At 41.6% G+C, this 27,827-nt stretch overlaps 4 protein-coding genes across 4 annotated transcripts; 3 read left to right on the top strand and 1 right to left on the bottom strand.

Moving 5' to 3' along the window:
- LOC119005016 (tubulin beta-4B chain) lies at window positions 1-4,103 on the bottom strand. Its single transcript, XM_037072404.1, has 7 exons — window positions 3,897-4,103; window positions 3,592-3,700; window positions 2,818-2,928; window positions 1,893-2,137; window positions 1,451-1,773; window positions 1,014-1,358; window positions 1-863 (listed from the first exon to the last, which is right to left on the bottom strand). Exons 1-7 carry the CDS (start codon window positions 3,951-3,953, stop codon window positions 716-718), a joined length of 1,338 nt encoding a protein of 445 aa, XP_036928299.1. The 5' UTR covers window positions 3,954-4,103; the 3' UTR covers window positions 1-715.
- A 1,752-nt stretch (window positions 4,104-5,855) lies between these two features.
- On the top strand, window positions 5,856-16,174 carry nrde2 (NRDE-2, necessary for RNA interference, domain containing). Its single transcript, XM_037072396.1, has 19 exons — window positions 5,856-5,992; window positions 6,213-6,318; window positions 7,026-7,226; window positions 7,336-7,476; window positions 7,604-7,869; window positions 8,241-8,452; window positions 8,765-8,989; window positions 9,284-9,473; window positions 9,688-9,821; window positions 10,201-10,321; window positions 10,453-10,625; window positions 10,760-10,931; window positions 11,069-11,289; window positions 11,392-11,887; window positions 13,187-13,563; window positions 13,726-13,865; window positions 14,777-14,918; window positions 15,590-15,661; window positions 15,844-16,174. Exons 1-19 carry the CDS (start codon window positions 5,917-5,919, stop codon window positions 15,967-15,969), a joined length of 3,591 nt encoding a protein of 1,196 aa, XP_036928291.1. The 5' UTR covers window positions 5,856-5,916; the 3' UTR covers window positions 15,970-16,174.
- Window positions 16,175-18,601: 2,427 nt separating this feature from the next.
- Window positions 18,602-25,747, top strand: calm1a (calmodulin 1a). Its single transcript, XM_037072409.1, has 6 exons — window positions 18,602-18,821; window positions 23,466-23,496; window positions 23,627-23,770; window positions 23,866-23,972; window positions 24,174-24,309; window positions 24,606-25,747. Exons 1-6 carry the CDS (start codon window positions 18,819-18,821, stop codon window positions 24,632-24,634), a joined length of 450 nt encoding a protein of 149 aa, XP_036928304.1. The 5' UTR covers window positions 18,602-18,818; the 3' UTR covers window positions 24,635-25,747.
- On the top strand, window positions 18,828-23,459 carry LOC119005020. Its single transcript, XM_037072408.1, has 2 exons — window positions 18,828-21,664; window positions 21,915-23,459. Exon 2 carries the CDS (start codon window positions 22,574-22,576, stop codon window positions 23,240-23,242), a length of 669 nt encoding a protein of 222 aa, XP_036928303.1. The 5' UTR covers window positions 18,828-21,664; window positions 21,915-22,573; the 3' UTR covers window positions 23,243-23,459.
- Window positions 25,748-27,827: the final 2,080 nt, after the last annotated feature.

Genomic DNA, 27,827 nt, shown 5'->3' with positions numbered 1-27,827 from the left:
TGTAGCACCAATTCAAAACATTTTTATTAAAACTCATCTACACTTTTGATGTGAAGAACATCAGAGAACAAGCACGCCAATAATGATGTAGCAGTGACCAGCTCCTGACACCATGCATTGTGTTCAGTGCATTTTTGATAAATAAAATGTTGTCATTCAGCTAAAGATTTACATTATATAACAGTGTTTAATTCAGCAAAGAATGCCTTGAACTGGTCAGTGTTACATTCTCTTTCAGAAATATATATTTCAAACCTGCAGCATAAAAACAGTGTGATCACTTAAATGATGCCTGCTATGAATGGAGAGAGCTGAAACCTGACAGATATGTACACCAGGAGGTGCAGTCGATTGCCAAAAGCCTCTTAAATTGTAACAGCACATTTGCCACTTAGGGTAGTAACATATAAGTGATGCCTTCAAAACAGAGCGATAGAAGAGGGAAGCTTAAAAACATTCATATCCAGAGCATGGAGGAAGAAGAGATCTGCTGATAGCAAAAAAGAAAAGAGTGAAAACAGACAAATAGACAACATTTGAAAACCTACGCTAGAAAATGATTTGTACTCCTGCTCAGGCTGGACGAGAATTCAATTTTATCCTTGTAAACTTCCTAATTATTGATTTAAGGCCAATTATTAAAAAGCAACCATGATTTAAACCCTATCAACCAGCCCTAACTGTTGCATAGTAAGGAGGAGGTAATGGTTGGTGTTTAGGCCATGTCCTCTTCACCCTCCTCCTCAAACTCGCCCTCTTCCTCAGCAGTGGCCTCCTGGTACTGTTGGTACTCAGACACCAGGTCATTCATGTTGCTCTCAGCCTCTGTGAACTCCATCTCATCCATGCCCTCACCAGTGTACCTGAAACAGATTCACAATTAGTCAAATGGGTTGTGTTATGAAATGATACACTTGCAGGAAAATAGATTTTAGTGTATGAATTCTGGCTAAGAACAGACCAACACAGGTATAGGACAGACTTCTTCTCTCCTGACATCGTCTTCTACTCACCAGTGGAGGAAGGCCTTGCGGCGAAACATGGCTGTGAACTGCTCTGAGATGCGCTTGAACAGCTCCTGAATGGCTGTGCTGTTGCCAATAAAGGTGGCAGCCATCTTGAGACCGCGGGGAGGGATATCGCAGACAGCGGTCTTGACATTGTTGGGGATCCACTCCACAAAATAGCTGCTGTTCTTGTTCTGCACGTTCAGCATCTGCTCATCCACCTCCTTCATGGACATGCGCCCTCTGAAGATGGCGGCAACTGTGAGATAGCGCCCGTGGCGTGGGTCGCAAGCGGCCATCATGTTCTTGGCATCGAACATCTGCTGGGTGAGTTCAGGAACTGTCAATGCCCTAGAAAAAGACAGAAAATATAATAACAATGTATTTAAAATCCATTAAAAACATATTGAGGTTCTAGTATTGTCTCTAAGAAGCCTCTCTACCTGTACTGCTGGCTGCCGCGACTGGTCAGAGGGGCAAAGCCTGGCATGAAGAAGTGCAGCCTGGGGAAGGGCACCATGTTGACAGCCAGTTTCCTCAAATCAGCATTGAGCTGACCAGGGAAGCGGAGGCAGGTGGTCACCCCACTCATGGTGGCTGAGACAAGGTGGTTGAGGTCACCATAGGTGGGCGTGGTAAGCTTCAGCGTGCGGAAGCAGATGTCGTACAGGGCCTCATTATCAATGCAGTAGGTCTCATCTGTGTTCTCAACCAGCTGGTGGACGGAGAGGGTGGCATTGTACGGCTCCACCACTGTGTCCGACACCTGTGGTGGGAGAGCGTGGACAAGACAGAAAGGGGGAAGGGACAGCATTTAAGAACACAGGAGCATATGGAGGGACAATTATTTAATCTGAAATATTCTCGTGTGTAGTATATATGAACCTTGGGTGAAGGCACCACGCTGAAAGTGTTCATGATCCGGTCTGGATACTCCTCTCGGATTTTGCTGATGAGCAGCGTGCCCATGCCAGAGCCGGTGCCTCCTCCCAGGGAGTGCGTGAGCTGGAAGCCCTGCAGGCAGTCACAGCTCTCCGCCTCTTTCCTCACCACATCCAGGACCGAATCCACCAGCTCGGCTCCCTCAGTGTAGTGGCCTTTGGCCCAGTTATTACCTGCCCCGCTCTGGCCTGTGTTACAGAATTACAGAATGACTGAGTTACAGAAATCAAAACCTCCTTGATCTAATTCTTTAAATATGAATTCATCACTCAAGTCAAACACAATTTACCTGCAGTAAGCACTGTGGGATAGAGGTAAGAACTTTAGCCCGAGCCCGAGCCCGAGCCCGACCCGGCCCGAAATTCGGGTCGGGTCGGGCCTAAAATGTCAATCATTACGTTCGGGTCGGGCTCGGGCTTCTCTCTCGCTGACTTTTTTTAAAATAAATATATGTTTATAAAAATGTATACTAAAACGATGTGTGGATACTAAACTAAGGAATACTTGTTGTAAATAAATAATTTGGATAAAACAGAGAAGGCGGCGCTGTAAGGTAATTGCTATATAACTACTACTAAACAGGAGGCGCAGAGCAAGAACACGCTTTGCGCACGGTTTTGCGGACATTTCGTGAACGTAATCTTGAAATTTCGGGTTTGCTTCGGGCTCGGGCCTGCAAATCAAGTTAATTGGTCGCGCTCGGGCTGGGTCGGGCTTTAATGCCTGCGGGCCTGGGTCGGGTTGGGCTGGATTTTTTAGGCCCGATCTTACCTCTACTGTGGGACACCCAGATTTAAAAGAGGAACGACTCAAGTTTTACCCACCCAAATTAAAAACACACATTAAGTGTTCAGATTTCAAATCTCACCAAAGACAAAGTTGTCTGGTCTAAACACTTGTCCAAAGGGACCAGACCTCACAGAGTCCATTGTCCCTGGCTCCAGGTCCACCAGCACTGCACGAGGGACATACTTTCCACCTGCAGAAACACAAGTGTTGAGCAACAAAAGCAAAAAAAAAACAAAAAAACATTTTGCAGACCAACACTAAGCTGTGGTGACTATTTTTTCAATGCACTGGTGTGAAAAGCAGCGTGGAATGACAAGAAAATCTTCAACTAAAGAGGCTAACTTGCAACATTTTTGACATTTACTACACATGACTATTATCATTACAGCTGGTTGGCATGTCAGTACAACCATATGATTACAGCTGACAGTTACAGCAAAGAGACAGAAAAGACAGCAGACAACATGCACGCAAAAGTGATTTAAGACCTGTTCCCCCTGTGATCGTCGGACAGAAATAAATTCTTTTCAATCTACTACTACTACTAATATGTTTCGGTGTTTTTTTATTATTATTTAAATTAAAACAAAACTAAATAAGGCTAGTCGCAAAACTTCAGATTATATAGATAAATAAGTTTTCTTCAGGGGGAGGTTTGTTGACTTGTAGTATCTTGGAAACGGGTATCCAAGACACTACAAGACTGATTTCTAGTGGTTTCTAGTGGGACAAAGACCCCCTGCTGGATGGCTGCGGTACTTAGAAGGCTTCCGACTGGTATTACATTACCTTAGCTCCCTTTGAAATTAGCAAGATTATCTGACTCTCTAGCTCTTAGCAAAGGGAATTTAACCTGTTGCCTCGTTGTAGTACACGTTGATTCGTTCCAGCTGCAGGTCGCTGTCCCCGTGGTACGTCCCGGACGGGTCGATGCCATGCTCGTCACTTATCACCTCCCAGAACTACAATGAGAAAAGAAGAACGGTCAAATTAGGTGTCCTTGCGGCTGAAAACCATCGGTGGCATGGACACCGAGCAAGGCTATGATTAGCGTGGCTGCTAAGTAAGCTATTTTATCTTCCCGCTCAAGCCAAATTAGACACTGACGCTCTTTTTCAGCGAAATGGGACTTCACTTTGAAACTGAAACCATTCTCACCTTTGCACCAATTTGGTTGCCACACTGGCCTGCCTGAAGGTGAACGATTTCCCTCATTGTGGTCGAAATGTAAAAGTTCTTAACGACGTCAGACAAAAGTTATTACCGCTCTGGCGCTTCAGCAACCGACGGACTAACTGTCTGAGAAGGTAGGAGATACAGTCAACTTCTGTCGGCAGATTAACGCAATTGGACGAGCTAATTGTCAGTCAAAGCACAACCGCCTTCTCATTGGTCGAGAAAATGCGGCTTCGTGTTTTGATTGGTTAGTTCTGAGGTGGCTCCGTTGCCTTGGTAACACAAAATAGAATTCGATACACAACAGCGTTTCTTCAGAGACACGCCTCATATACCTCCACAGGGGAATATGAGGCGTGTCTCTGCAGCAACACGCCAACGCCGAACACTTCATTTCCCCCACCGTCATGGTATCTTAGTGACCGACAAAAAGCAGTAATCCAAGTCTCCTGAAGAAAACACAATGCCATGACCTGTACATTTCTATGACGATATAATAATAGTGTGACTTCGTGTTTATGAAGTCACAAGTAGGCCATTTAGTTAATCAAGTCAACATGGAAGTGGAAAGAAGAGCTCATGTTCAATCAATCAATCAATCAATCAATCAATCAGGCTTATAGAACGCGTTTCATACATCGTAGTGTAGCACAAAGTGCTTTACAGAAGTAAAACGGCAACAATTGTATAGAATAAAGCCAGGTTTAAGCAGAATAAAAACCAATAAATAAATAGAATTCAGATAAAAGCCAGCCTAAAAAGGAAAGTATTAAGGTTGCTCTTAAAAGTAACAGCATTCTCCAGTGCCCTCAGCTGATCAGGGCGTTTCCTCATAGGGATTGTGCTGGCCATTTTCAGTTCATTATGGGTGGGGCCTGGCTAGAAATTTGACCTACATCTATCAATAAAATGTAAACCAAATTATTTAATAGAAAAGCTCATGTTTTTGTCATTCATAAATACTCCAGATTTGACAGACCTTACATTCAGTGTTGTACCTTTAAATGGAAGCCAGCCTGAAGAAATTGCCATTTTTGCTTCTCTACCTACTTTCTACAGCCTCATTATCTTTCTCACAAAACCCGTAGGTAGGCTATCAGTATCCCTTCTTTCTCACTATCCTTCACACTTTTGTTCCATATTTGCTTTTCATAATGAAACCATTTCTCCCATCTTCTCTCGTGTAATTCTAAATTCCCTCTCAATTTACCTGTGATCTGGTTCACATTTTCCCTCTTATTTTTGATTGAAGAAGAATACAAATTATGTCTAAGAAGAATATATATTTCCTTCTTAAGGATTTCTTGTTTGCAATGTATAACTTAATTCCCACAGCTTAATTTGGTAGGTATCATACAAACAACATTCATACCCATAGGTATTATAGCTACAAAGAGAATTAGGAGCGTTGGAAAATAAAAATGAATACTGTTTAAGGTCTTTTGAGATTAAAAGTAATGATGAAACATGGTATTGTATTTCTTTATAAAGACAATAAAAATGTGTCTTTATGAATGTGTTATTAAGCAAGAATAAAAATAAGATTTATAATAAAGGATCAGAAGATCATACTGTAAATGGATAGGATAGACCCTGTGGGGATTCTTAAAAGAAAGTTTTCAATTTTTTGTTGCAGTAGAAACTCAAAAGGTGAGCTCCTTATTCCAGGATATTGTCTATATTTGTTACAATTATACATTTAGCGCAGAGCAATTGTTGTTATACACGGATATGTCTATTTTATTTGTATATTTATGTTATTAATTCTTTGAGCATTAATAAATGAAACTAACAAATATATTGAGCTTGTTCTTCTTCTTGATGATTGTAATTATACCCTAAACACATTCCTATTATTTATTTGTTTTTGCAATCAAAAAAGGGCCAATTGAATTCAAGTAGTATGAGTAATGTAGCTATGATATTGTGTGCGCCCTTTGATTGGTCATTTTATTTTGGTAACCCGGCCGTCACTCGACGTCATAATCCTGCGACTGTTTATATGCGACATACCATCATGGCTCTGTTTCCAGCTTTTGCAGAAGTAGAGTGTGACAAAGTTGATGATTCGACGAAAGGTGATCGTTTATTCATGGTGTATATTCTTCATTATTGATTGTTTTCCGCCTCAGGACTTTGTCGTTAGTGTTTTGACACTACAAACCTGCTAAACCGCGACCTAGCTGTTATTTACCGTCCAAAGTCTGCCTGTCGTTCATGCTAACTGACAAACATCATTGTTTCACCAGTTCCCCTGATTGCTGACCTGACTCTTTCATGACCACTTTCTCCCTTTAGAATTAGACTGGCTGAATAATAAGAGTTTTCAGACTGGAGATGCCCTCTCTCTTCACAGTCGGTTTCTAGAGAGGAACAGTGAGAGGCTGAACGAGAAAGAATCAAGGTAGGTTACCTGTTCAAAAATAAATACAGTTTCATGGTTGCTGCACGATATGGAAAAACATAAAATGAATCACAATGCAGTTATTTTTGACAGATATATATTTTTTTTATCACAATTAAAATGTTCACCCGAAAAACAACAGCTATTAAAATCATGATGACGGGACGTTTGTTGTGGTCTGTTACTAACGTGTCATGTTTTTGTACATCTGGAGAACTTTATGTAGCTTTGTACTGTAGGCCTGAGTATCTCTGCCGTGCTACAGTACTTCATCATAATGCTGTTATGTCCCTTTTTTTAAAAAAAAAAAATCAAATACTGCAGTTGCTTTGTGACCATATAGAGAATCTGATTGTGGTTTGAGATTTTAAATGTGCGGCCATATTTGCAGACATAAAGTTTTGTAGTTTTCAAAATCATTTAAATTTCTTCCCAAAATATTACATAATGCATCTTTCCTTTGTTTGTTTTTTTCTTTTGTCTGTCTTCTTATTCTTCTTACTTGCATCAATATTTCTTCATGTGAAGCACTTGAATACTCTGTTAAGAAATTTGCTAAATAAACTGATTTTCTATCTGTTTAAATGATTCTAGAGTACCAGGAACATAGTCAACTAAGTCTTTTGATTTTGTTTTAGGAAGGACTTTAGTTTGAATGTGTTCTCTTGCTACTTTAATTCAAATTGAGTTTGCCTTACAACCCTCAGTGTAGGCAGAGAGGTGAGCACTGAAGAGGAGCAGAAGGAAGAGGGTAATGTTCCATCCAAGAGGAAGAAAAAAAAGAGTGAGAAGAAGAGGAAAAAAAAGAAAAAACACAAAAAGAAGAGTGGAAGGTATTCCAGCAGCGGTGGGTCTGACTCTGAAACCGTTTACCCCAGTGACCTTAAAAGGGAAGAAGAGGGCAGCAGGTACAGAAACACACTTTTACTTTCCATTTGCTTACACTCATAATGTAATGCACAGAAGCACTGGTTTATTGCTGCTCTGTACTTGTGGTTGGTGTGTGTGTCCATGCAGACCCCAGGCTGCTCCATTATCAAGTCGTTTCTCATGGTTGGACGACCTCCAGTCGCCCACAGAGCAGCCGTTCTGTGTGGACCGTAAAGCGGACACAGCTAACTGGACGTACAAGTCCCTGTACAGAGGGGATGTAGCCAGGTACACACACACACACACACACACACACACAAAGTGAGTTTTCCTGCTAGTGCTTACAGCCTACAATTTATTACAAATCAAGAACATTAAAATTAAAGGTAATTATGAAATATTCTGTGTATTCCAGGTATAAGAGGAAAGGCAGCTCATCCTTGGGTCTGGACCCTCTCAAGCAGGGAGTCAGCTGGGAGGAGTCAGAGTCAAATAAGAGACACAAAGGCGGGGACAAGAAGAAGGCAGCAGACAGATACTTCTCTACAGTCAGTCGCCAGCTGTTGAGGTCTGAGCCCCCTGTTCCTACATTACCTACGATTCCTGACTGCAGTGATGCCATCAGCCCCACCTCCTTCCTCCCGCTGGGTGACAATGAGGATAACAAAGAAGAAGAGACTGGTAAGAGACAAGCTGTGAAGAGGCAAACTTTATGGGCTGAAACATCTAGCAAAAACCTCAGCAGGTCTCGTGTCAGTATAAGTTCAACTGCCACACAGCTTCCTCATTGAAACAAAACTGAGTCAAAGAATACAGTGTAAATTAAAATGGCTTCATTGTAGTAAGAAGAAAGGAAATAAAGTTTCAAACTCTCCCATTCTTAACAGGTAATCTGTAAAAGTTCCCAAAGTAAGGCTGAGCTGATTTTTGGGAATAAAATGAGGGGCTTAGTTGCCCCATGAAGTGTGGAGCGTGTCCTCAGAATCTCACGTTTTGTGCCAGGCATCTGTAGTACGTATCCTTTATCTTTTCTTTTAATCATGTCAATCCAGGCGTCAGAGTGCAGACATCATCAGCAAACCCCCTCGGTGTGTATGACTCCTCCACGGCTCTCTGGCTGCAGGGGAAGGGACAGCAGGTGCAGACAGAGCCGCAGAAGCAGGACACACCAACGGAGAAGGCTGGGAGGACTGAAGAGTTTAACAGGCGGCTCAGAGAGCAGCCGGCAGACACACAGTTATGGGTACAATTCATACGATACCAGGTATGTAGACCCTGCTTTCGTTACTGTATTTACTTTCCTTACAATCAGCTTTGAACTGAGTATGTTTATCTTTATATGAATATCTATGTGTCAGTGTTCGGTTTTGGGGTTTGCAGTCACACATGAAAAGCTTGAAATCATGATGTTTTGAGTTCCTCTGTATTGGATCTTGCAAACACCTCATTCTTCTGGACAATCTATGTAAAGAAAAAACTAAGAAATGCACTTTTTAGAAGCTGCTGTCATTGTGTACATTTTGTAGAATTACCCTTTAAGTTCCTATGCCGCTTTACTTCTTCTCTTCATTTCAAGGATGAGCTGACTGCAACAGTGTTTGGAATGGAGGAGGAGCAACAGGGCAAGGACCCGTCTGAGCGCTGTAAGTCCTCCCACCGAGCAGTCCTGGAGAAAAAGCTGAGCATTGCAGAGCGCGCTGTGGCCACAAACCCAAGCTGCGTAGCTCTGCAGCTGGAGAGGCTCAGGATCTGCCAAGAGCTCTGGGAGCCATCACTTCTGACTAAAGAGTGGAAGAAGCTGGTCAGTCTACAGTATTTGTTTTTATATGCAACTCACCTAATGTTTCTTGTATGTGTACTACCTGCAGAGCTGAGCAGTTAAGGAATTATTACAGCTGTGGTTTCATTTCTTTGCCCTTAAAAGAGTGGAATGGTTGGTTCATTTACTTTCACAAAAAATCAATTTCCCCCTCTATATAGCCATGAAACTGAATGCTTCTCTGAGCCGGGAAAATAGTCATTTTCCTATTTTTTGTCACAGATAAACGCTCATAGACATTCAAACAGAGATTGTGTTTTATCTATTGCATTTCAGGTGTTCATCCACCCAAACAGTGCCCCCTTGTGGAGAGAATATCTGTTGTTCACACAGAGCTACTTCAGCAACTTCACTGTGTCCAAGGTCAACTCTGCCTATGGGAAATGTCTCAGCACGCTTAGTGCTGTGCGGGATGGCAGCATGGTCTCTCACCCAGCCCTGCCAGGGATTGAAGAGGATATGTTGGGTAACAGAGATTTTGTTTAGCCTTTAATCATCTATCTTTTATAGTTTGGGTGGACTGATCAGTAGATAATAGTTACATGTTCAGATACCCTGTTCAGTTTTATGTGCACATATACAAATACACACATAGGTACATCATATTCTCGCTTGTTTCAGAACAAAATATTTGTGTTCGTATGCTCAGAGGTGGTGAAAGTTGTTTTCTGTCTGTCTAGATATCTTCACTCAACAGTGTCATTTCCTGCGACAGTCTGGTCACTCAGAAAAGGCAATTTCCCTGTTTCAGGCTATGATCGATTTTACTTTCTACAAACCTGACAGTGTACGAGAACTGTCCACCAAACAGCAGGTGAACACACACATACACAATATAATATATATTTTTTGTTGTATGATGACTAACTAAAAGGAATAGTTCACCATTTTGTGAAATACAATTGGCACAAGAGGACTAACACTGAATGTGAGTAACTGTTGTTTGTTTACGAGAAAACTTAGCTGGGCACCTTTACAATTACCTGGCACATATGAGAATAGCATGGATCTTTGCCTCTACCTCTGGACTAAAAAACAATTATGCTTCTGTACCCCTGTAAGGATTGTTGTGTTTCTAGCAGATTGTAGAGATTTGTTAAAAAAAAGAGAGAAAAAAAAACAGAAGGAGTGAATATTTATATGTTAATGATGAATAAATCATGTTTTCCCATTAATATATGTTGTGTGTTCAGGTTGAGTTCTTTGAGCCATTTTGGGACAGTGGGGAGGCCAGGGTTGGAGAGCTGGGGGCCAGAGGTTGGAAAGCCTGGATGCTCCAACAAGAGCGAGGAGGGTGGCTGCAGCCCAGTGCAGGTACAGAAAACACACCAAGACATCGTTACAGCAAAGTGTGCTGCCCAAAGAGTGAGACAGAAATGAGTCAATGAAAAGAATCACAGTGGAAACCAGTGACAGATTGTGCATATGTGTTTGTGTCTTCACAGAGGAAGAAGAGGATGAGGAAGAGGACGAGGAGGAGGTTAAGGATCGGAGCCAGCCCAGACATACAATCTGGTTGGATGTGGAGTCATCTCGGGAAGCAGCTCACTGGCTGCCTTGGCGGCCTGACAAATCTAAGGGCCAATCAGAAGAGGACTGTGAGGACCCAGACAGACAGGTATGAGTTAAAAGTGTCTCTGCTCATGTGTTGTATGTTTAGAAGTGTTAAATCTACACTATGTTTATATTCAGACACAAAATAGATGTAACCACTTTAGTTTGACTTCTTCATCTCTGTCTCTCCTGCTGTAGGTGTTGTTTGATGACATCGGTCCCTCCCTCATTTGTCTGTCTACACCAGAGCTCCAGCTCCGTCTTCTTCTCCATTTCTTGTCATTCCTTGGGCTGCCCATTGACCGCGTGCTCTCTGCCACCCCCTGTCAGCCTGGTCTGCTGCTGGAGAACCTTTCATTCCTCACTCAGGGTAAAAATTACACCATTAGTAAGAAGAACGCAAGAAGGCTATATGATTGTTTTTTTTTTTTTTTAATACGCTGAACAACATAATGCTTATATTTTAGATGATCACTTTGATGAATCTAACTCAGTGTTACATTCTAGGTAATGACCTCCGGCGTCCTCTGACCTCCCATGACCTACCTGACCTTGGGATCAACTCTGTAGGTCACATGACCACTCTCCAGGGAACAAGGAAGTTTGCAGGGCTCGGGAAACAGGGCGAGACATTTGTCACCAATGTGTTAAATATGCTCCAGCCTGTCCTTCCTGCCCCCCACCGAGCCGCTCTGTCACTTAGCTGGATGCAGTATGAAAAATTCAAGGTGGGAGTTAGTTTATCTGACTTTTAGATGAGGTCATGGTCAGCTTGGTCAAAAACCATTTCACTTCTTGACTTACCTGTATTTGATTTTGTGTTTAATCAGGTCTTACACTGCCTGCATGGCAGCAACAAAAAGCGTCTCCGCTCTCAGGGCAAGAGAAGCAAGCGGGTTTCAAAGCAGCTGCTCAAAGAACCCGACAACCGCTCGTCGTTGGTGCTGTGGCGGGAGTACGCCCACCTGGAGTGGTTACTGGGCAACCTCGATGAGGCTCGCAAAGTCTTCTCCACGGCCACAGTGATGGGGGGAGCCAAAGGGCTTAAGAGCCCCAGCCTCTGTGAGCTGTATCTGCTGTGGGCTCAGCTGGAGGTGGAGGACGGCGCAGGTGTGCAAGCAGGAGGAATAACTGCTGTCACCGTGTCCCCAGCTGTATGTGTGCTAACCAGGCTAGCAGAAGGAACCTGCCCATCCTCCTCGTCATCCTCCCAGGCCCCGTCTCCGGTTTCCATCCTGAAAGCCAGGAAGTCGTATGAGCAAGCGCTGACTGCGGGCTTGTCAGCCCTGGACCCAAACCTCCACAACCCTCAGGCCTGCAGAAAAGGTTCACTTTATCAACAACTATCTGTCATCTGTCAAAGAGGTTTTTTATGTTTCAACCCATTCACTGCAAATCCAGTTCACTCAAAGTTACTGTGGCAGTATTTTCTCATCATTTCAGTACATCATGGAAACTAACTTACAGAGAGTTAAAACTTCTGCAAAACATGTAATTCATCACATTAGGTAATGTATTTAATTGTTTTAGTCAAACATTCCAAGCTTTAAGACACAGTCATGGACATAGGTGGTCAATAATGTGAGGTATGCAGATTATTATTAGAATTTATTGGTTTGAAACAGCCTTCAGCAATAATTCACCATAACCAGTTATGCCCCAGTCCAACATTTTCTGTCCAGATACTACTCAACTACCAAGTACTGATCCAATATTGGTACTAAATTTAAACTACTCACTGTCTGAAAGTTGCTTGAGTCATTTTTGTGTTGGGTAACATGTGGTCAGGGATTGTTGTGAAACTCGGATGAAGGCTTGCTGCGACTGAATACATGTAAACAAAAGGTTATGACTGACTTACAGTATCAAATGATGCTGATATATAACCTATATTTATTGTGGATTTGTCACATCTTGTCAATACCCAAGCCACTTAATCAGGTGTCTGTGCTGATTCTGGTCCAGCAGATCAGATTTGTGCTTACACAAACACAAATGCATTGACAAACTAATGGTAGCCCCTGGCTACTAGATTGCATTCCACTGGGTCCGATACAAGTGTCAACCTAAAGCACTATTTGGTAGGACCAGAGGCCAATGAAAAAACTTGAAACAAGTTGTCATACATGATACATCATAAGGACACCGCAAACTAAAATTCATGCAAAGTTCATAGATTGGAATTCTGGTACAGGTAATAGAATGAACTGCAGGGACATACCATTAAAAATGGAATGGTGGGACATATCATGGAATGGGATGTGACGTCATAGAATAGAATGTTTGGTTGTGTCATGGAATAGAATGCGTCCCTGTAAGCCATGTCAATGAGTGATCATGCACAATATCATAGCCCTGGAACTGGTTCACCTAAATGGAATGCAGCTGTTATTAATGGTATACCTTTCCCCAGTGCTGCTCTGACAAGTCCAAATGTCTGGTGTGAAAAAGATCTGTTGTGCAGGCTGGGTCATTGTCACACTCACATGTCTTAGAGGCACACTCAGTGTTATTGTTGATATTGCTACTAACACCTGTGATTTTCCTAATGTGATAGGTTTGATTGTCTCCTGTGAAAATGCATATCTTTAATTTGAACCTCTCATGTCTTTATTCCACCACCAGGTCAAGACGACCTGCCTAGGCTGAGGGCCCTGGTGGGCTGCTACGCCTTGTTCCAGTACCTCACCATGGGCATCCAAGCAGCTAACGCCATCTACAGCCAGGCTAGAGAGACCATGGAGGCGCTGCACCAAAAACTAATACTTAATAAGCAGCTCAACAGTAATGAGGAAGCCAACCTTGCTAGCACCAGCCATACCAGCAGCCTCCATGTTAACAGGCTAGCTTCTGAGTGTGAGGCGTTAGCAGTGCAGCAGGCAGCGTTGCTAAGGTACCACAATAGCATCAGTGTGTTTCCACTGGCGACGCTGAGAGAGACATTGACCTCTTCCCTCTCCACCTGGCCCAGTAGCGCCCCTCTCTGGAGCATATATGTACAGGTAAGCCAGGGTCTCCTCACAAGATGCCGTACATCATTTATGGGCTAAAATCAAAACAAGCAGTCATTGTGGATGTGTTTTTTTTTCCAGGTCTTCACATTCATTCTGTAGTGATTTAGCACTTGATTTGTTTGTTTGACTATCATGCCACCTGTGTTTCAGGTAGAGAACCGTTACCATAGTGCTGGCCGGGCACGGCGTTTTTTTCACTCTGTAACCAGGAACAACAGCAGTGTGGTACCACGCCTCTTTGCCATTTTTGCTGAACAACAAAGGAAGCAGCTGGTGGATGCTGCTCTGAGGTAAGGGCAGACAGGATTATGGGCAGGTGCAGGGTTATCCTGCACGCTTGCATTCAATTCAGATGCCGCATTCATAGTTTTTTTCTATTCTTTCTCCTCTTTCTTTTCTATGACTACACATTGCTGCTTGTTAATTTCATAATAAAGGTGATCCAAGTATTTGTAACAAAATAGTTGTAGTACTATGTATCATTAGTATGTAGTTCAGAAAATAATGTAGATCAGACATGTCCAAACTATTCCACAAAGGGCCGTGTGACAGCAGGTTTTTGTTCCAACCAGTCGAGAGCACACGGTTTGACCAATGAGCTTTCTGAAGACTGAGACCAGTTGATTAAATGAGTCAGGTATGGTGTGCTGCTGCTTGGTTGAAAAGAAAACCTGCAGCCACATCGGCCCTTTGTGGAATAGTTTGGACATGGCTGATGTAGATCCAAGATGAAATTAACAGATGAGCAGGACTGAGAGAAAAAAGCACAATTACAAATCTGTCTGCTCATTGAGCTCCATGGAAAGCACCGTGGATTTATCAATACACACTGTAATGGAGCACACTTAGGCCACTGATATATTTCAGAGCCATGGGCAAGACATAGATAAGTTCTAACTTGCATGTAAGGCACATTAAACAATCCCCCTGACCCCTGCACTCTGCAACCTCCCTCATACCTATTTCTAATTATAAAATAACACGGAATTTAAAAACAAAATATGATACATATGTGTGTGTGTGTGTGTTTTTATATATATATATATATATATATATATATATATATATATATATATATATATATATATATATATATATATATATATATATATATATATATATATATATATATATGTATGTATGTATGTATGTATGTATGTATGTATGTATGTATGTATGTATGTGTATATGTTCATTATAGGTCTGGTTTCCATGATGCTGCCCTTCCTATCCTGCCTGAGAATGGCCTCAGCAACCGTGTCCGTGGACTGTTTGAAAGAACCATATCAACAGAGACGTGTTCTCACTGTCCTTTACTTTGGAGGATGTACATGCACTTCCTGGTGAGACAGCAAATAACATGCACAAACTCACACAATCACAGCCCTTTGGAGCGCACTCTGTTAACTGGAACTAACTTCCTATCAGCCATTCAGCTGAAATACAGACATGAATTTGAGGAATCTGAAAATCCTCTTCAGTAGTAGTCATCATATTCGTTACAGCAGTTGCAAACTTCACAGAATCAACTAGTCAGTTAGCTGATAGATGCATACCCGATGGCAAAAAAGCAAAGAAATGTGTAGGATTGTTGCACAAGTCGTGTGTGATGAAGATCTGTCAAACTAAGATAGAAGTCAGGTGGTAATGCACTAATAATCACAGCACCTGTCCAGAGATACTTAAAAGGCAAGCGCAAGAATCAAATTCAAACATTAATATACATTATTGTAATGATGGGCAAAGCCTGCTGTTCCTTTAAGAGCCCATTTTATTCTGTTTGTCATTCTGCTCGTTAATCTCTGACCTTAAAGTGCTGCCTTTTTTCCACTCATTTTCCAAATATTGACTTAGAGATAGAAGTATAAGAACTAACACATACAGTAAGACAGCCGGCACAGACTTACTTTGTTTAATTTGCACATTTGGATACACAAATATTGACCGTCAGTCAGTATAAAGTCTTGTGTCTGTGCTGTACATATAATGTGTCTGTATGTATGTGTATTGGTAGTTGTCTGATGGGCAGGTGGATAAAGCCAAAGGAATCTTCTACAAGGCCTTACAGAATATTCCCTGGGCTAAGGTGAGTTTGACTCTTGACATCAGTTAGTCTCTCTCTACTTTATTTTGAAATAATAGAAATTAATTCTTGCCTTCTCTCTTTGTGTGTGTGTGTGTGTGTTGGCCTGGGTGGGTGTGATTGTTCAAATGAATGTAAATTTGCATTTTTGCAAATATGTGTACATGGCATGTGTGTGACATCAGGGTTTGTACATGGACGGAGTGCAGCTGTTCCCTGAGCATCTGCAGGAGTTTGTAGATCTTATGACAGAGAAGGAACTCCGACTCCGACTGCCTTTAGAGGAACTGGATATACTACTGGAGGACTGAAAACGTGTACACACACACTCTGTGATGAAAACTCTGATGCGTACACACATAAGTTTCAGTGTGAAACTGTTGTGCTTCAGTGATGTTTTTAAAGATGGGCGTGAAGCTATTCTTCAGACTTTGTATATTGCTTTATTTTCACAGAAAACCACCAGCTCTGTGTTTTAGTACCAGATACAGTCAATAAATGTGTTTCTCTGTTCTGTGTGCCGTTTGTTTATGCACAAAAGCTTACATTGCATGCAATTCATACTGATGTTGAAGGCCTGTGTTTCAAAGGAAAGATAAATATTCAACTTAATGACATGATTGCAACCCCACATTAGAGTCTAATGTAAGAAACTCTGAACAAATACTGAGGTAAATGAGAAAAATAAAGAAAATACTGCCTCAGGATTCAATAGTTATGATGAGTTTCAGGCTATAAATAACATGCAAATGCCTGAACTTGTTGATACTGTTAATGACACCCCTGATAATGAGGTTTAATGATATTGTATATCCCTGCAGCGTGGCCAAAGACAACCATACCAAGGTACCAAGAGTATAAAAAGATAAGTGCAGTGTCAAGTTTAGAAAGTTGTTATGTTCCCATGTGGTGCTTTTGGATCTGGCTTTGAGATAGATTAAAATTAAATTCCGTGTAAAACAAGTTATGCGGTGGCTGTTTTATTTTTTATTTCATTTTTTTTTCAAGGGGTTTAAAATTCTCATCTATTTAAAAATGACATTTGAAACGATAGTATTTTATCTCTTTTTTTATATAACTTTTTCAGTCATTTATTCCCTCTGTGCGACTCACCTGTGAGTTACCTGAAACCTTTCACCGACTCTATTCATGCACTCCATAAAAACTCAGGATGCGCTGTGCGCAGCAGCAGTGAAGTCGCTCCCCCTTCCATCGCTGCCGCGCCGTGGTCTGACGCATTGCAGATCCGCCCTGGCCTATCAGAGGCTTCTGTACAGTGTGCAGCACATTGCGGGTCTGCTTTGTCCTATCAGAATCCGTCTCTCAAACACAAACCCGCAACTTCCCTAGTGCCGTCAGACGCGATTTAAAACGTATCCTTCCGCCTGCATAAAACACTGTGTTACATAAAATAGTTCCTCACTTTGTGTCATTTTCAACAGATTGAAAAAGTTGCAGAATTAGATAAGAGGAGCCCCGTTTGAAGTCAACGTCCACACATGTTTCGTTCAAGGCAAACGACCACCATTATGAACTACTAAATGACTTTCATACAAGTTATGATTATATTCTTCTATTGCAGTTGCCCTCTCAATAAACCTACACTTATTTCAGTTTAATTCAGCTTTTATTTTATGCCAATAAAAACACAATGCACAGATTGATGAAAATATTGTCTGCATAATTCTACATTTTTTTTAGGTTGATGGATTTTTAATGATGATAACAGTGGCAATGCATACAGATAACTTGAACAGCTCCAGACAGCAATAACATGTCTCTTTGATTGTGATGCAGGATGTAATGGAAGCCAAGAGGCAACACCAGACTCTATGATTGGTGCCAGGTGGCTGGAACAAGTTGCCAAATTAAAGATAATGTAATAATACCAGAGGGTGCATGAAACAGTCTCCCAAAGCCAAAATCGGGCTAATGACTCGGCATAAATCAGTGGTTTCTGGCTCTGAGACAGAAAGGCTCATGATTGCATAGCCTAACATTATTTTGACTGCCCTAGACCATAACAACAGAAATGAATTAATTTCATTATTAAATATAATGGTGTAAAACTGTAGTTTAGTGAAACTTTCAATGCATTTTGGATTGCATCCCATATTTGTGTGAGTTCAGATGCTGCAGAAACACGTACTGTTTTTCTGTGTACTGTATCAGTGTCCCATTGTTGACAGAATTTGAGACAAAATTATTGACATGTCCTATGAGAGGACCAGTAAATCCCATTACTGTGGGAGTGAAAAGTGACACACTGAATGTGACTGATAAGAAATTAGATACGTTTTTTTCTGCTTTCCTCAGATAAATATAAAACCAAATGAAGACACCATTGTGTCATCACTCTTCAGCCCTCATTACAGATAAATGAGCATTTTTATTGCCTGTGTACTAAGTATTCAATCATAATTTCAGTCCTATTTGTATTCAATTGACTGCAGTTCAGTTCTTTGGGTCTGACTTATGTTTGTGTGTGTTCAGCAACAGAAAAACAGACATAATTTCATTTTGTACTAGTGATACTAATGTTACACACCAGCTGGCTTCTCTAGGTCTCCAGTTACACAGCATCAAGGCTGAATTACCATCAGGCAAAGCGGGCCCTGCCGTTGTAATGCATATTTTGGTATGTCATATATGTTCCTGATTACATGATAACGGAACACTAATTAAGCAGTGTGGCAGCACAGGCTGGTTGCTCTGAACTTTATGAGGACATGAAGGCAGCAGAGCACACACAGGACAGAGGCTGTAGAATGGGGTGTCAGTAGCTGTTGATACCTGACAGCAAATTCTCCCCCCCATGGCACAGCTTATTGAACCTTTACCTCACTTCTCCTTTCTGACTGGAGCATACTTTTTGACAATTTAGACAACCAGATAGTTTAAGAGTAACTTTCTTGTGTGAAACATGACAAGCCCATAGACAAGTACGCGCACCGCAGCAGACTCTTATGAGCGTGTATGTGCGCGCACTCAGGCTGGAATTGACGGAGCGCATATCCCCACACTGCGGAGGAATATAGTGAGCCATACAAGCAGTGGTTCGTCTTGCCTGCCCGCCTCCAGCAAGCCTTGTTCAGTGGCATACGTCCATTTCCTCTCTCACCGTAGCGTTAGCGGACCGACGTTTCCATCTCAAACAGACATGGTGAGTATTTATTAACCGTGGTTTGTGATATGTACGACTTCAAATTGTTATGAATTGACTGAATATCTGCTAGCGGTGCTACGTTTCATACAGTGAGTCTGTTATGTTAAAATATCTCGAAACCTTCATTGCAGAGAGCGCTAGAGCGGGGTTGGGTGTAACGTTACTGTTGAGTTAGCTAGCTAACTAGCTGTTAACACTGGCGGCTAGTTAGACATAGTGGCTCGTCGCTGGAAGGGAGAAGCTTCTCGCGTCTCATTTATTTGAGTTAATACTCGCCAATGAACTTTAAACGGTGGTTGATATTAAGCGTATGTGTGCTGCTTGTCACAGTTGCCCACTGTAGGCAGTAGTTGTAGCGGCTGTGTTGGCTGCCGATGTTAGCATCACAGCTACTGTTGCATCCACAGTGACTGATATTCCGTTATCTGACAGCTTAAACATCAGTCAACCATGCACTTTCGCTGCAAAAGTCGTACGATATATGGTCTATGCCTTGAGTGACTCTGGAATCCCAACTGTTTAAGATGAAAGCACAGAATATTTGATGCCGGATTTGCACCGAAATCTGTGGCCAATCAATATCTGATTTACTGGCATTAGACATTGAGTGTCGAAGAACGCTGATGGACGGGGTGTTGGTGGGGTTATAGTTTCTGCTACTGTTCTATCAAGTATTGTCAACGTTCCAGTTGTATTTTTACAGCGTCTCATATTTTCATAACTATTGCCATAACATTGATAGCATCAAAATACAACATGTAACCAATGTTAAAAAAAAAAAAGAAAAAAAAAAACTGCAGTAGTCACAGCTGGCAGTCCTAATTAGGTCATTATGGGGTAACACCTGTACATGGTCACTTTACCACAGAATAAACCAGATATGGTTGAGCTACTTATAAACCTTTTGACGATATATTTAGCTTGCTTCATACTGTTTGGGTTCTAACGCATGTTAGAATGAATGTCTTCATTAAAGTTTGGTTAGTCTGATTTATCAGAAAATTGAAAAATGAATGCTGTTTTTTTTTGTTTTTGTTTTTTTTTTTCATTCCTACAATCTTAAACACTTAAAACAGCATTCATTTTTATAGATCTTTACCTCCAGTTCGGGTACCTAATCTGGTTTGTTGGTCCCTGAACAGTCCCCAGGGAGTGGTAGCATTATTCATCAGTCATGGTCAGTAGTTTATAGCTCACGGAGGGAGTTCCTTACATTCACACAAATACTGTGCACTGTCGTCATGTGGTAAAATGTGATTATATGGTATAGTGGACCTTTTTTTCGAGATGTTGTTGGCAATCTGTAATGGACACAAAACTCGTTTGACAGATGCAGTCTGCTGAACACATCATAGGCTCCTGTCCCCTGATTACACAGGGAAAGCCCTTTATAAGCAAACTCCTTACTTATGTAAATACCTTTTCAACAAAGCCCTGCAGCAAAATGTCACTGAAATTTTGCTTTGTAGTTGATTATTTCTGGGTCTCATCTTGAGTGAATTTTATTATTTCTTGAGGCATTCTCCTCACATGCATTCCTTTGACTTAAACAGCGGTTTGTTTCCTAAAGTGCAGCTGGTTTTCTGTCTCAGCAGCTCATTAACTACAGTAAAGTGTTATTTATGTGTGACCTAATCATGCTAGTCCTTTTAACAGTGAAGAATGTCTGGAGTTGCTGTCGGTTATTGGTCATTGGTCTCATTTGCACTCTCAGCAGTGTGCAAATCCAGCTATTTATTTGTGGCACTTTTGCATGATAGATATTATTCTCCAAGATTATATTATTCTTTGTAGTTTATAACCGTTGGTTACCTCAACCAAAGTCTGCTATATTAGCTTAAAAATGGATTGTTTGGTACGTGCACATCAACTGACAAGTTTTAACAATAACTAGCTGCATCAGCTGTTAACTCTAAATATATTTAAAAAACGTGACCGTGTAGGATCGCTTTCTTTAGCTACCTCTTGGATTAAGTACATGTTTGGTTTGTTAAATGTGTTAATACTGTGCATGGGTGCTGTCAGAGTACATCATTGGGCTTCTATGTTACATCCACACTATCCAACAGGAATGTGGTCTGTATTGCCAGGCATTGCAGCGCCTTGAGAGGAATTTGGCCTGTGTATTAGAAGGGTTAGCAGCTTGTTAACCATCGCCACACATAATCGCTGTAATTATCATAAGCTAAATTCTAAAAGCTGCATTATTATTTCGTGACAGTCCTAATACCTTTGTGAACAAAACACGTTTTGACTACTGTTGTCACCTCTTGCTACTGATTCTTTTTACTCTCTCTGTCCTCAAGGTCAGACAAACACAGAATGTGGTTGACATCAGATATCAATATTTGGAGTATTGCCTAACATGCATACCATTGTGCTTTCATTTCTTAAGAAAGCTTAGTTTCTGTAAAATATTTTCTGGCAGCAGTATCTTGCAGAGGACACACAATCTACTTTTATCCTTTGAACATCTGGTTAGTCCATTCTTAAACATTTATCTGTAAATAGGTAATTCTGATAGCATGAATTGAATTTTGTAAATAATAAAAAAAAGTCCAGGTTTTTACATTTCTTTGTCATTAAACAACACCGGGTTTGCAGAGCAAAATACAAGTTGTAGGCCCTTCATGCTGCGCATTTAGGCTCATTTACTTAAGACAAATCTTAACTGACTCATGATGGCCTCCCAGGGAAAAACGGTATGTTGCTCACAGACATGATCATAACTCTGGATTAGGGGTCCCTGTCAGAGGGGGCCATTTGGTGTGACCCATGATGCTGTCTGGGAGGTCTGATGACCAGCCAACTGATCCTCCCTAGGAGATGCAACTGTAGCAGTGAGTTGACAGGCCACAGATTACCACAGCACACACCTACACACACAAAAAACCCCTGTGACCTCCCCCAGTCTGGACACTGTTACTGTCGCACACCTTAAATCAATTTTCCTGACACATTTCAGTGACCTCCTCTAGCCTGGCCTCCTGGCCTGTACACACACACACACACACACACACACACACATACACACACATTCTCTTTCTCTGTCAAAGTGTTGAAGGCTTCTCATCTATTGAACTACTGCAGGAGGTGGACACTTCATCTGTGCATCCACCTTTACTGTGCATCTGCTGGGGAGATGGACAGGCTTACACAAACACACTGACATGCAGGCACAGGGAGTGTGGTTTTCCACAATCCCACCTAGTTGGAGTCAGATGCAGTCAGGGAAGGACAGCGTCTGGTCACGTACACTCACAGCGTTGCAAGACACGAGGACAGAAAGAAAGATCAGTTAAGCAGACAGGTTTATTGAGAGATGGACAGATGGACATGTAACAAGGAGAACATCAACAGAAGGACCAGCATTTTCATCAGCCCTTCCTCCAGCTCATGGAAGAGACGTCGCCTGTCAGGTCAGTGCCAATCCACTGACCGATGCCACTCCTGAGGGATTGTGAAATCTTCTGTCATCTATCCAGCCATCCCTGCACTCTGGACCGATTAAAGGACAAGACCTGCAATTATCCTGTCAGGTGGTCACCGTTCATGTGTCCATCCAACCATCTAACTATCCAAGAGGACTTAAAAACATATTCTGTTCTGTCATCGATTCAAATCAAGTGTCAAACTGAAGGTTTTTTTTTCTCACCAATACAGTTATGTAACTATTCAGAGAGATGGCAAAATCTGCTGTCTTTCATTCTCATTGTCCACCCGTGTTACAAACCAGAAACGACTCATAGATGTCTGGTGATCATTTTTTTCATCGACCTGTTCCTCCTGACTTGAGACATCATTGCTGCCCTTCTTGCTATCATTCCTTCGTCATGCTGCCTAAGAAAGTCCCTCTGTATCCAGCAGAGGACGAGCTGGTGAGTCTGTCCACTGTCTATGACCTCTTGGATGAACAACAGCACTACTACAAGGAGCTCATACAGCAGCAGGAGAGGAACTACCGAGCCTTCCTACAGATGCTTATGGACACATCGTCCAGCCGCATGGACAGCCTGGTCAGGGAGATGCAGGATCTGAGGAACTGTCTGCAAAGAGCCAAGGCTGAGCTGGCTGAGGTTAAAAAACAGGGCATCCAGAACAACAAGCGGGCCGAATGCCTGGCTGAAGGCTTGGTGATGGTGCGGGGGGCGCTGGATGGCCTCAGCATCAAATCAGGAACATTTGGGGGAGGTGCAGGAGGAAAAGGCATGGACATGAAGCAGCGCAGAGGAGGTGGTGGGTTAAGGCTGGATGGCGGAGGAAGAGGAAGTGGAGAGGCCAAAAAAACGCCACCGAAAGCAGTGAAGTTGGTGGCAGACCTCACAGATATCCACTTTGATGACATAAAGGTTGTACACAGTTGGACACATGGTGAAATGTATGGATTAGCTAGAGCTTTTAGCATCATTAGATGTTGACTCTCTCTGACTTGTGATTGTTGCACAAGTGTGAAGGCCGTTGCTGATAAGTTGTTGGCAAAGTTTGTTTTTTCTATTTTTATGCGTGAAATGATAAATTGCCTCAGACGTGGGTTAGGGTTAGTCCTAACTTTACCTGAAGGACTACGCTAATTTGGTATACAAGAGTGATCTCATTTTTGTCTTCTCATTTTCTTCCCCTTCTCTTGTTTTTGTTTTGTAGGCTGACCAACTAACAGAAGAGCAGATTGCAGGTACTACAATATAACAACACTATTTTACCATTTTAGCAATTAATACACATTTCCTCCATAGGTTGACTTGCAATATCAGTTTTGTTGCATCTGCTATTGCTAATATTTTCTCTTCTTTGTGCCTGAACAGAGTTCAAGGAGGCCTTCTCCCTGTTTGATAAGGACGGAGATGGGACCATCACCACCAAGGAGCTGGGCACTGTCATGAGGTCACTTGGTCAAAACCCAACTGAGGCTGAACTTCAGGACATGATCAATGAGGTGGATGCAGATGGTATGCTGATTTTTGTTAAACCTGTCTTTTTAAACCCCCCTTAACAATTTTGCAAAGTTGTGTTTATAAAATCCATCTGGCCATCTCTCTGCCAGGCAACGGGACCATTGACTTTCCTGAGTTCCTTACAATGATGGCAAGGAAGATGAAAGACACTGACAGTGAGGAGGAGATCAGAGAGGCCTTCAGGGTTTTTGATAAGGTAAATGTGTATGTTTTTTTTAATCAGTAGTTTAGCAGTAATACACAAAACTCAGGTTAAAATCACAGTAATGTGGTTTTTTTTTTATTTTTTTAGTTTAAGTGGACAACTAAGGAGAGGACTGCTTTCCTCTGTGGCATGACAGTGATCTTAAGACCGTGTGTGACTAATTGTAATGCTGTATGTGTGTGTGTTGGCCAGGATGGCAATGGTTACATTAGCGCAGCAGAACTGCGTCATGTGATGACTAACCTGGGGGAGAAGCTGACAGATGAAGAAGTAGACGAGATGATCAGAGAAGCAGACATTGACGGAGATGGACAGGTCAACTATGAAGGTAAGGAATTGCAAAGTCTGCCTGTATACTTAAGATAACTTCACCAAAACATGACTATGAACACCACTTCTCTTCATTCGTCATTATTATTACGATTATTTATGTTTATGGAGCAGTGTAAAATAATGTAAACTAAAACACTGGATAGATGAGCTCTGTGTCATTCTCTGTTTTTGATGGAGTGTCTAATCCCGCTTTCTTTATGTCTAATTGTGATTTTTTTTTTTTGTTACTGTTAATAGTATACAAGTTAAACACTGTTCCTGATTTTTATTTATATTTTTTTTTCCCAACAGAATTTGTTCAGATGATGACCGCCAAATGAACTGGGCTCACATTTTAAGACAACGAATCAGTCAAATGTTTCACTTACCTCTTATTGCAAAAATCTACATTTATTCATACTGTTCTGTATAGACAACTTAACTGAATGTTGGAAAAACTAAAATCCGTCCATATAAACAAGTTTAAAAAAAAAAGGTAAAAGACAAAAACAAAAACCTAAATGAATCTGCATGTACTGGCTTGTATTCCCCGCCCCCAGCGCTAAGCTGCCCAATCAGATCTAAACTCATTAGCCAAGCAGCCTCTCTGCAGCTGGCTGGTTTGGCCGCTGCTCCTCTGCTTCCTGGTTCCATCTGCCTGATGTCATGATGATTATATGGGCTGGCCAATCGCCTTTCTTCTATGACTTCCTGTTTTCTTTTTTTTCTGTTCTTCATGCATGCAGCTTTAGATGGGTTACTGTTGAGAGCCCAATGGCAGAAAGGCTGTTGTTGGGCCTCAGGTTGGCCTGGGACCCACAGAGGAGGGGAGGGGGTTAGTTGACAGATGGATGGGAGTGAGTGAACCAGTGAAACCTTTGCAGTTTGCTTACCTAAATGAAGTCAGTAACGACAGATATTTTTAAGAAAAATATTCAAATGGAATAAATAAGAACTCATTTTAGATTCTGTGTTTCTGGCATGTCAGGATACTCGCTTTATCCTTTGTGTGTTTACCTTTTTTGAGGGTGAAGTCTGGGCGGGGCATAGGTTTGAGCCCCTTGGCATTGGGTGTGTACTAAACTATTTGGAGGGCTGGGGTGGGCTTTAAAGGTGATGATATACTCGAGCAACCTTTGGGGTAATATCAGCAAACAATGAATCTGTAGTTATTCCTCACTGAAGCATACTTCAGTTAAGCATATTGCCTCACAGGTTGCATGTCTATCATGATTCTAAGTGGGTGTTAATTTCAGTTTAGTGGGGACGGGGTCGGTGCTTTGCGGCATTTCTATCTTGTGTTTGTGTGTGAGTTTGCGTGTGTAAGTGTGTGCGTGTGGGTGCGGCGAGGCCCGGCCCAGTCCAACTGTTCTGTTCAGTTCAGTTGATCTGCATTCCAAGTTGTACATGCTAGTCTTTACATTTTGTTTTTCCAATAAAATACCATGAACTAATGTCTTGTGTCGGGTCTTTTTGTATTTGTGTCTTAAATGAGCCGACTTTGTTTTCTCAGCGAAGGCTGATTCTGCCGGGGGAGTGCTGCTTAAAATGACTCATCTGTGCTACTTATTGCATGTGATGTCTTTCTCTGTGCGTAAGTGTAAGCACAGACATTGAAACCCACTAAAAAACATTTTGTGAGGGGAATTGGTCAGCTCCCTCATAATTAGATCACCTAAATGAGCAGTTATCAGAGGATCAAACAGTTGGTCTGGTCTCAACAATCACTAGACAAGAACAGAGAAACGCTACAAAAAGTTCCCTCTTGTCGGTTTTCATACATTGAGTATTGGTATAACTGCAAAGTATATGCACAGTATGAGAAATTGGATAAATAAATCAAAGGTCAAGAAGAAAATAATGGTGAATAAACCCACTCCGTCTACATAACGGTCACCATGGTTACTGGAATTATATTTGTGCAGCAGAAAAACGTGTAATGTTCTGTCAATATCCTTCACTTCATATGAAGGAAAGTTGGATTAAATCTGGATTTTCAAAACATGGGTCTATTAAAAAGTTCCTTCTCAAGTTGACCAACATTTCAGTGTCCCCAACACTAATGACACCAACACCTCGCCACTATTCTAATGGAACAATTAGTGTTTGTGTTTGGGTGCCACAAGGACTTCTCCTGATCGTCTGTCTGCAGATGAGATGTTGCTAGGCAACAGAGCCAGGCATGGGGTGGGTGGAAGTGAAAGAGAGGGAGCAGAAAACCGTGGGAGTTTGAGGAGAGAGCAAGAGAGGAGACAAGTGGAGGGGGGGCTGAAGAGGTTGAAAGACAATAATAGAACCCAGCACTTGAGGGAGAGGAAGTGAGCGAAGGATGAAAAGAGAAAATGAAAACAGATTCACAGTTTTTCTGAAAACCCATAAAATCTCCTAAAATACCTCCCTCAACCTCTGATTCAGAAGTTGATTTTCTGGCTTTTTAACAGCTGAAGCTAGTGAATGTTTTAAGCCCAACAAAGGCACCACAGGCTTCACTGTGTTTAAATACTGGATATGTATGTCAATAAGCAGTATTGAGAATTACTTCATGTTTGTAATACTGAGACTGATGCTACTTCCAAGGATGCATACAATGTAGCTGATGATATTGATTGCGACATCAATGAGAAGTAGATATAGAGAGAAGAGAAGGTATTAGATTTATCCATTTATCTCTCACACTAACATAGTTAGAAGCTACGGTTATGTCACTGTCTGAAGAGTATTAATACATCTTGCTGCTCACTGCTTGCTGTTAGTGAGCTGCCACTCCACTGTCATTAACAGAGTTTCCAATCCCTAAAATTCTTAGAATCACTTTAAATTCGTCTCACACATTTACACACAGTGTATCCCTCACACGCACATGCAGACACACATGGACACATAATCCCCCACTCCTGGCTCCAGCTTTCACCCACATAAATATTTCAGTTTTTCACCTGACAGCCTGAAGGATGGAGTGGTGTGTTGGGTTTGGACTTCCCATGCTACTGTATGTGGCATACATTATCTCAGAGGTCATTATATTTCTCTTTTTCATTCTGAAATTTCCCATTCACTTAAGTCACAAAACTTCATAGGAAATTTACCACTGGAGATGTCAGATTTGAATATTTGTGTCAATGTTGCAGACCCAGTTATGACTTTATTTTAACAATCGTCAGCCCTAATAATTACCCTCTAAATACACTGATGTGACTTCCAGTGTTATTACATGGACAAAATAGATAGTTTGAATATTACTCAGTTATTAGTTATAATTAGCTAGTGCAGTGTTTTTCAGTCCTGTTCTAGGGGGCCCCCAGTCCTGCATGTTTCCCTGTCTCAACACATGATTCAGGTCAATGGGTTGTTATCAGGCTTCGGCAGAGCTTGATGAGCTGATCATTTGAATCTTGACAAAATTTTAGATAAAATGTAATGGAATAAAAACGATATTTCCCCAGAAAAGTAAATACAAAAGTAATGAGAGATGGGTAAACATTTGAACCAAGCTTCTTCCTACTTTAAAACAGGTAGAAAACCTGTTGTCAACCT

Source organism: Acanthopagrus latus, chromosome 16, assembly GCF_904848185.1.
Source record: "Acanthopagrus latus isolate v.2019 chromosome 16, fAcaLat1.1, whole genome shotgun sequence".
In the NCBI taxonomy this organism is placed as follows: Eukaryota; Metazoa; Chordata; class Actinopteri; order Spariformes; family Sparidae; genus Acanthopagrus; species Acanthopagrus latus.
Note: the sequence above shows the minus strand (reverse complement) of the source record. Positions and strands in the feature narration are given on the sequence as shown.

What these genes read in the sequence shown, in the direction of transcription:
- LOC119005016 (XM_037072404.1), bottom strand. Translation starts at nt 3,953, where the DNA reads ATGAGGGAAATCGTTCACCTTCAGGCAGGCCAGTGTGGCAACCAAATT. An exon ending in GCAACCAAATTGGTGCAAAG is followed by an intron (nt 3,701 to 3,896) that starts GTGAGAATGGTT and finishes TTCTCATTGTAG; the next exon opens with TTCTGGGAGGTGATAAGTGA. An exon ending in ACCAGACAACTTTGTCTTTG is followed by an intron (nt 2,138 to 2,817) that starts GTGAGATTTGAA and finishes TCTGTAACACAG; the next exon opens with GCCAGAGCGGGGCAGGTAAT.
- nrde2 (XM_037072396.1), top strand. Translation starts at nt 5,917, where the DNA reads ATGCGACATACCATCATGGCTCTGTTTCCAGCTTTTGCAGAAGTAGAG. An exon ending in CTAAAGAGTGGAAGAAGCTG is followed by an intron (nt 8,990 to 9,283) that starts GTCAGTCTACAG and finishes ATTGCATTTCAG; the next exon opens with GTGTTCATCCACCCAAACAG. An exon ending in GGATGTACATGCACTTCCTG is followed by an intron (nt 14,919 to 15,589) that starts GTGAGACAGCAA and finishes GTGTATTGGTAG; the next exon opens with TTGTCTGATGGGCAGGTGGA.
- calm1a (XM_037072409.1), top strand. An exon ending in AACAGAAGAGCAGATTGCAG is followed by an intron (nt 23,497 to 23,626) that starts GTACTACAATAT and finishes GTGCCTGAACAG; the next exon opens with AGTTCAAGGAGGCCTTCTCC. An exon ending in CCTTCAGGGTTTTTGATAAG is followed by an intron (nt 23,973 to 24,173) that starts GTAAATGTGTAT and finishes TGTGTTGGCCAG; the next exon opens with GATGGCAATGGTTACATTAG.
- LOC119005020 (XM_037072408.1), top strand. Translation starts at nt 22,574, where the DNA reads ATGTCTGGTGATCATTTTTTTCATCGACCTGTTCCTCCTGACTTGAGA.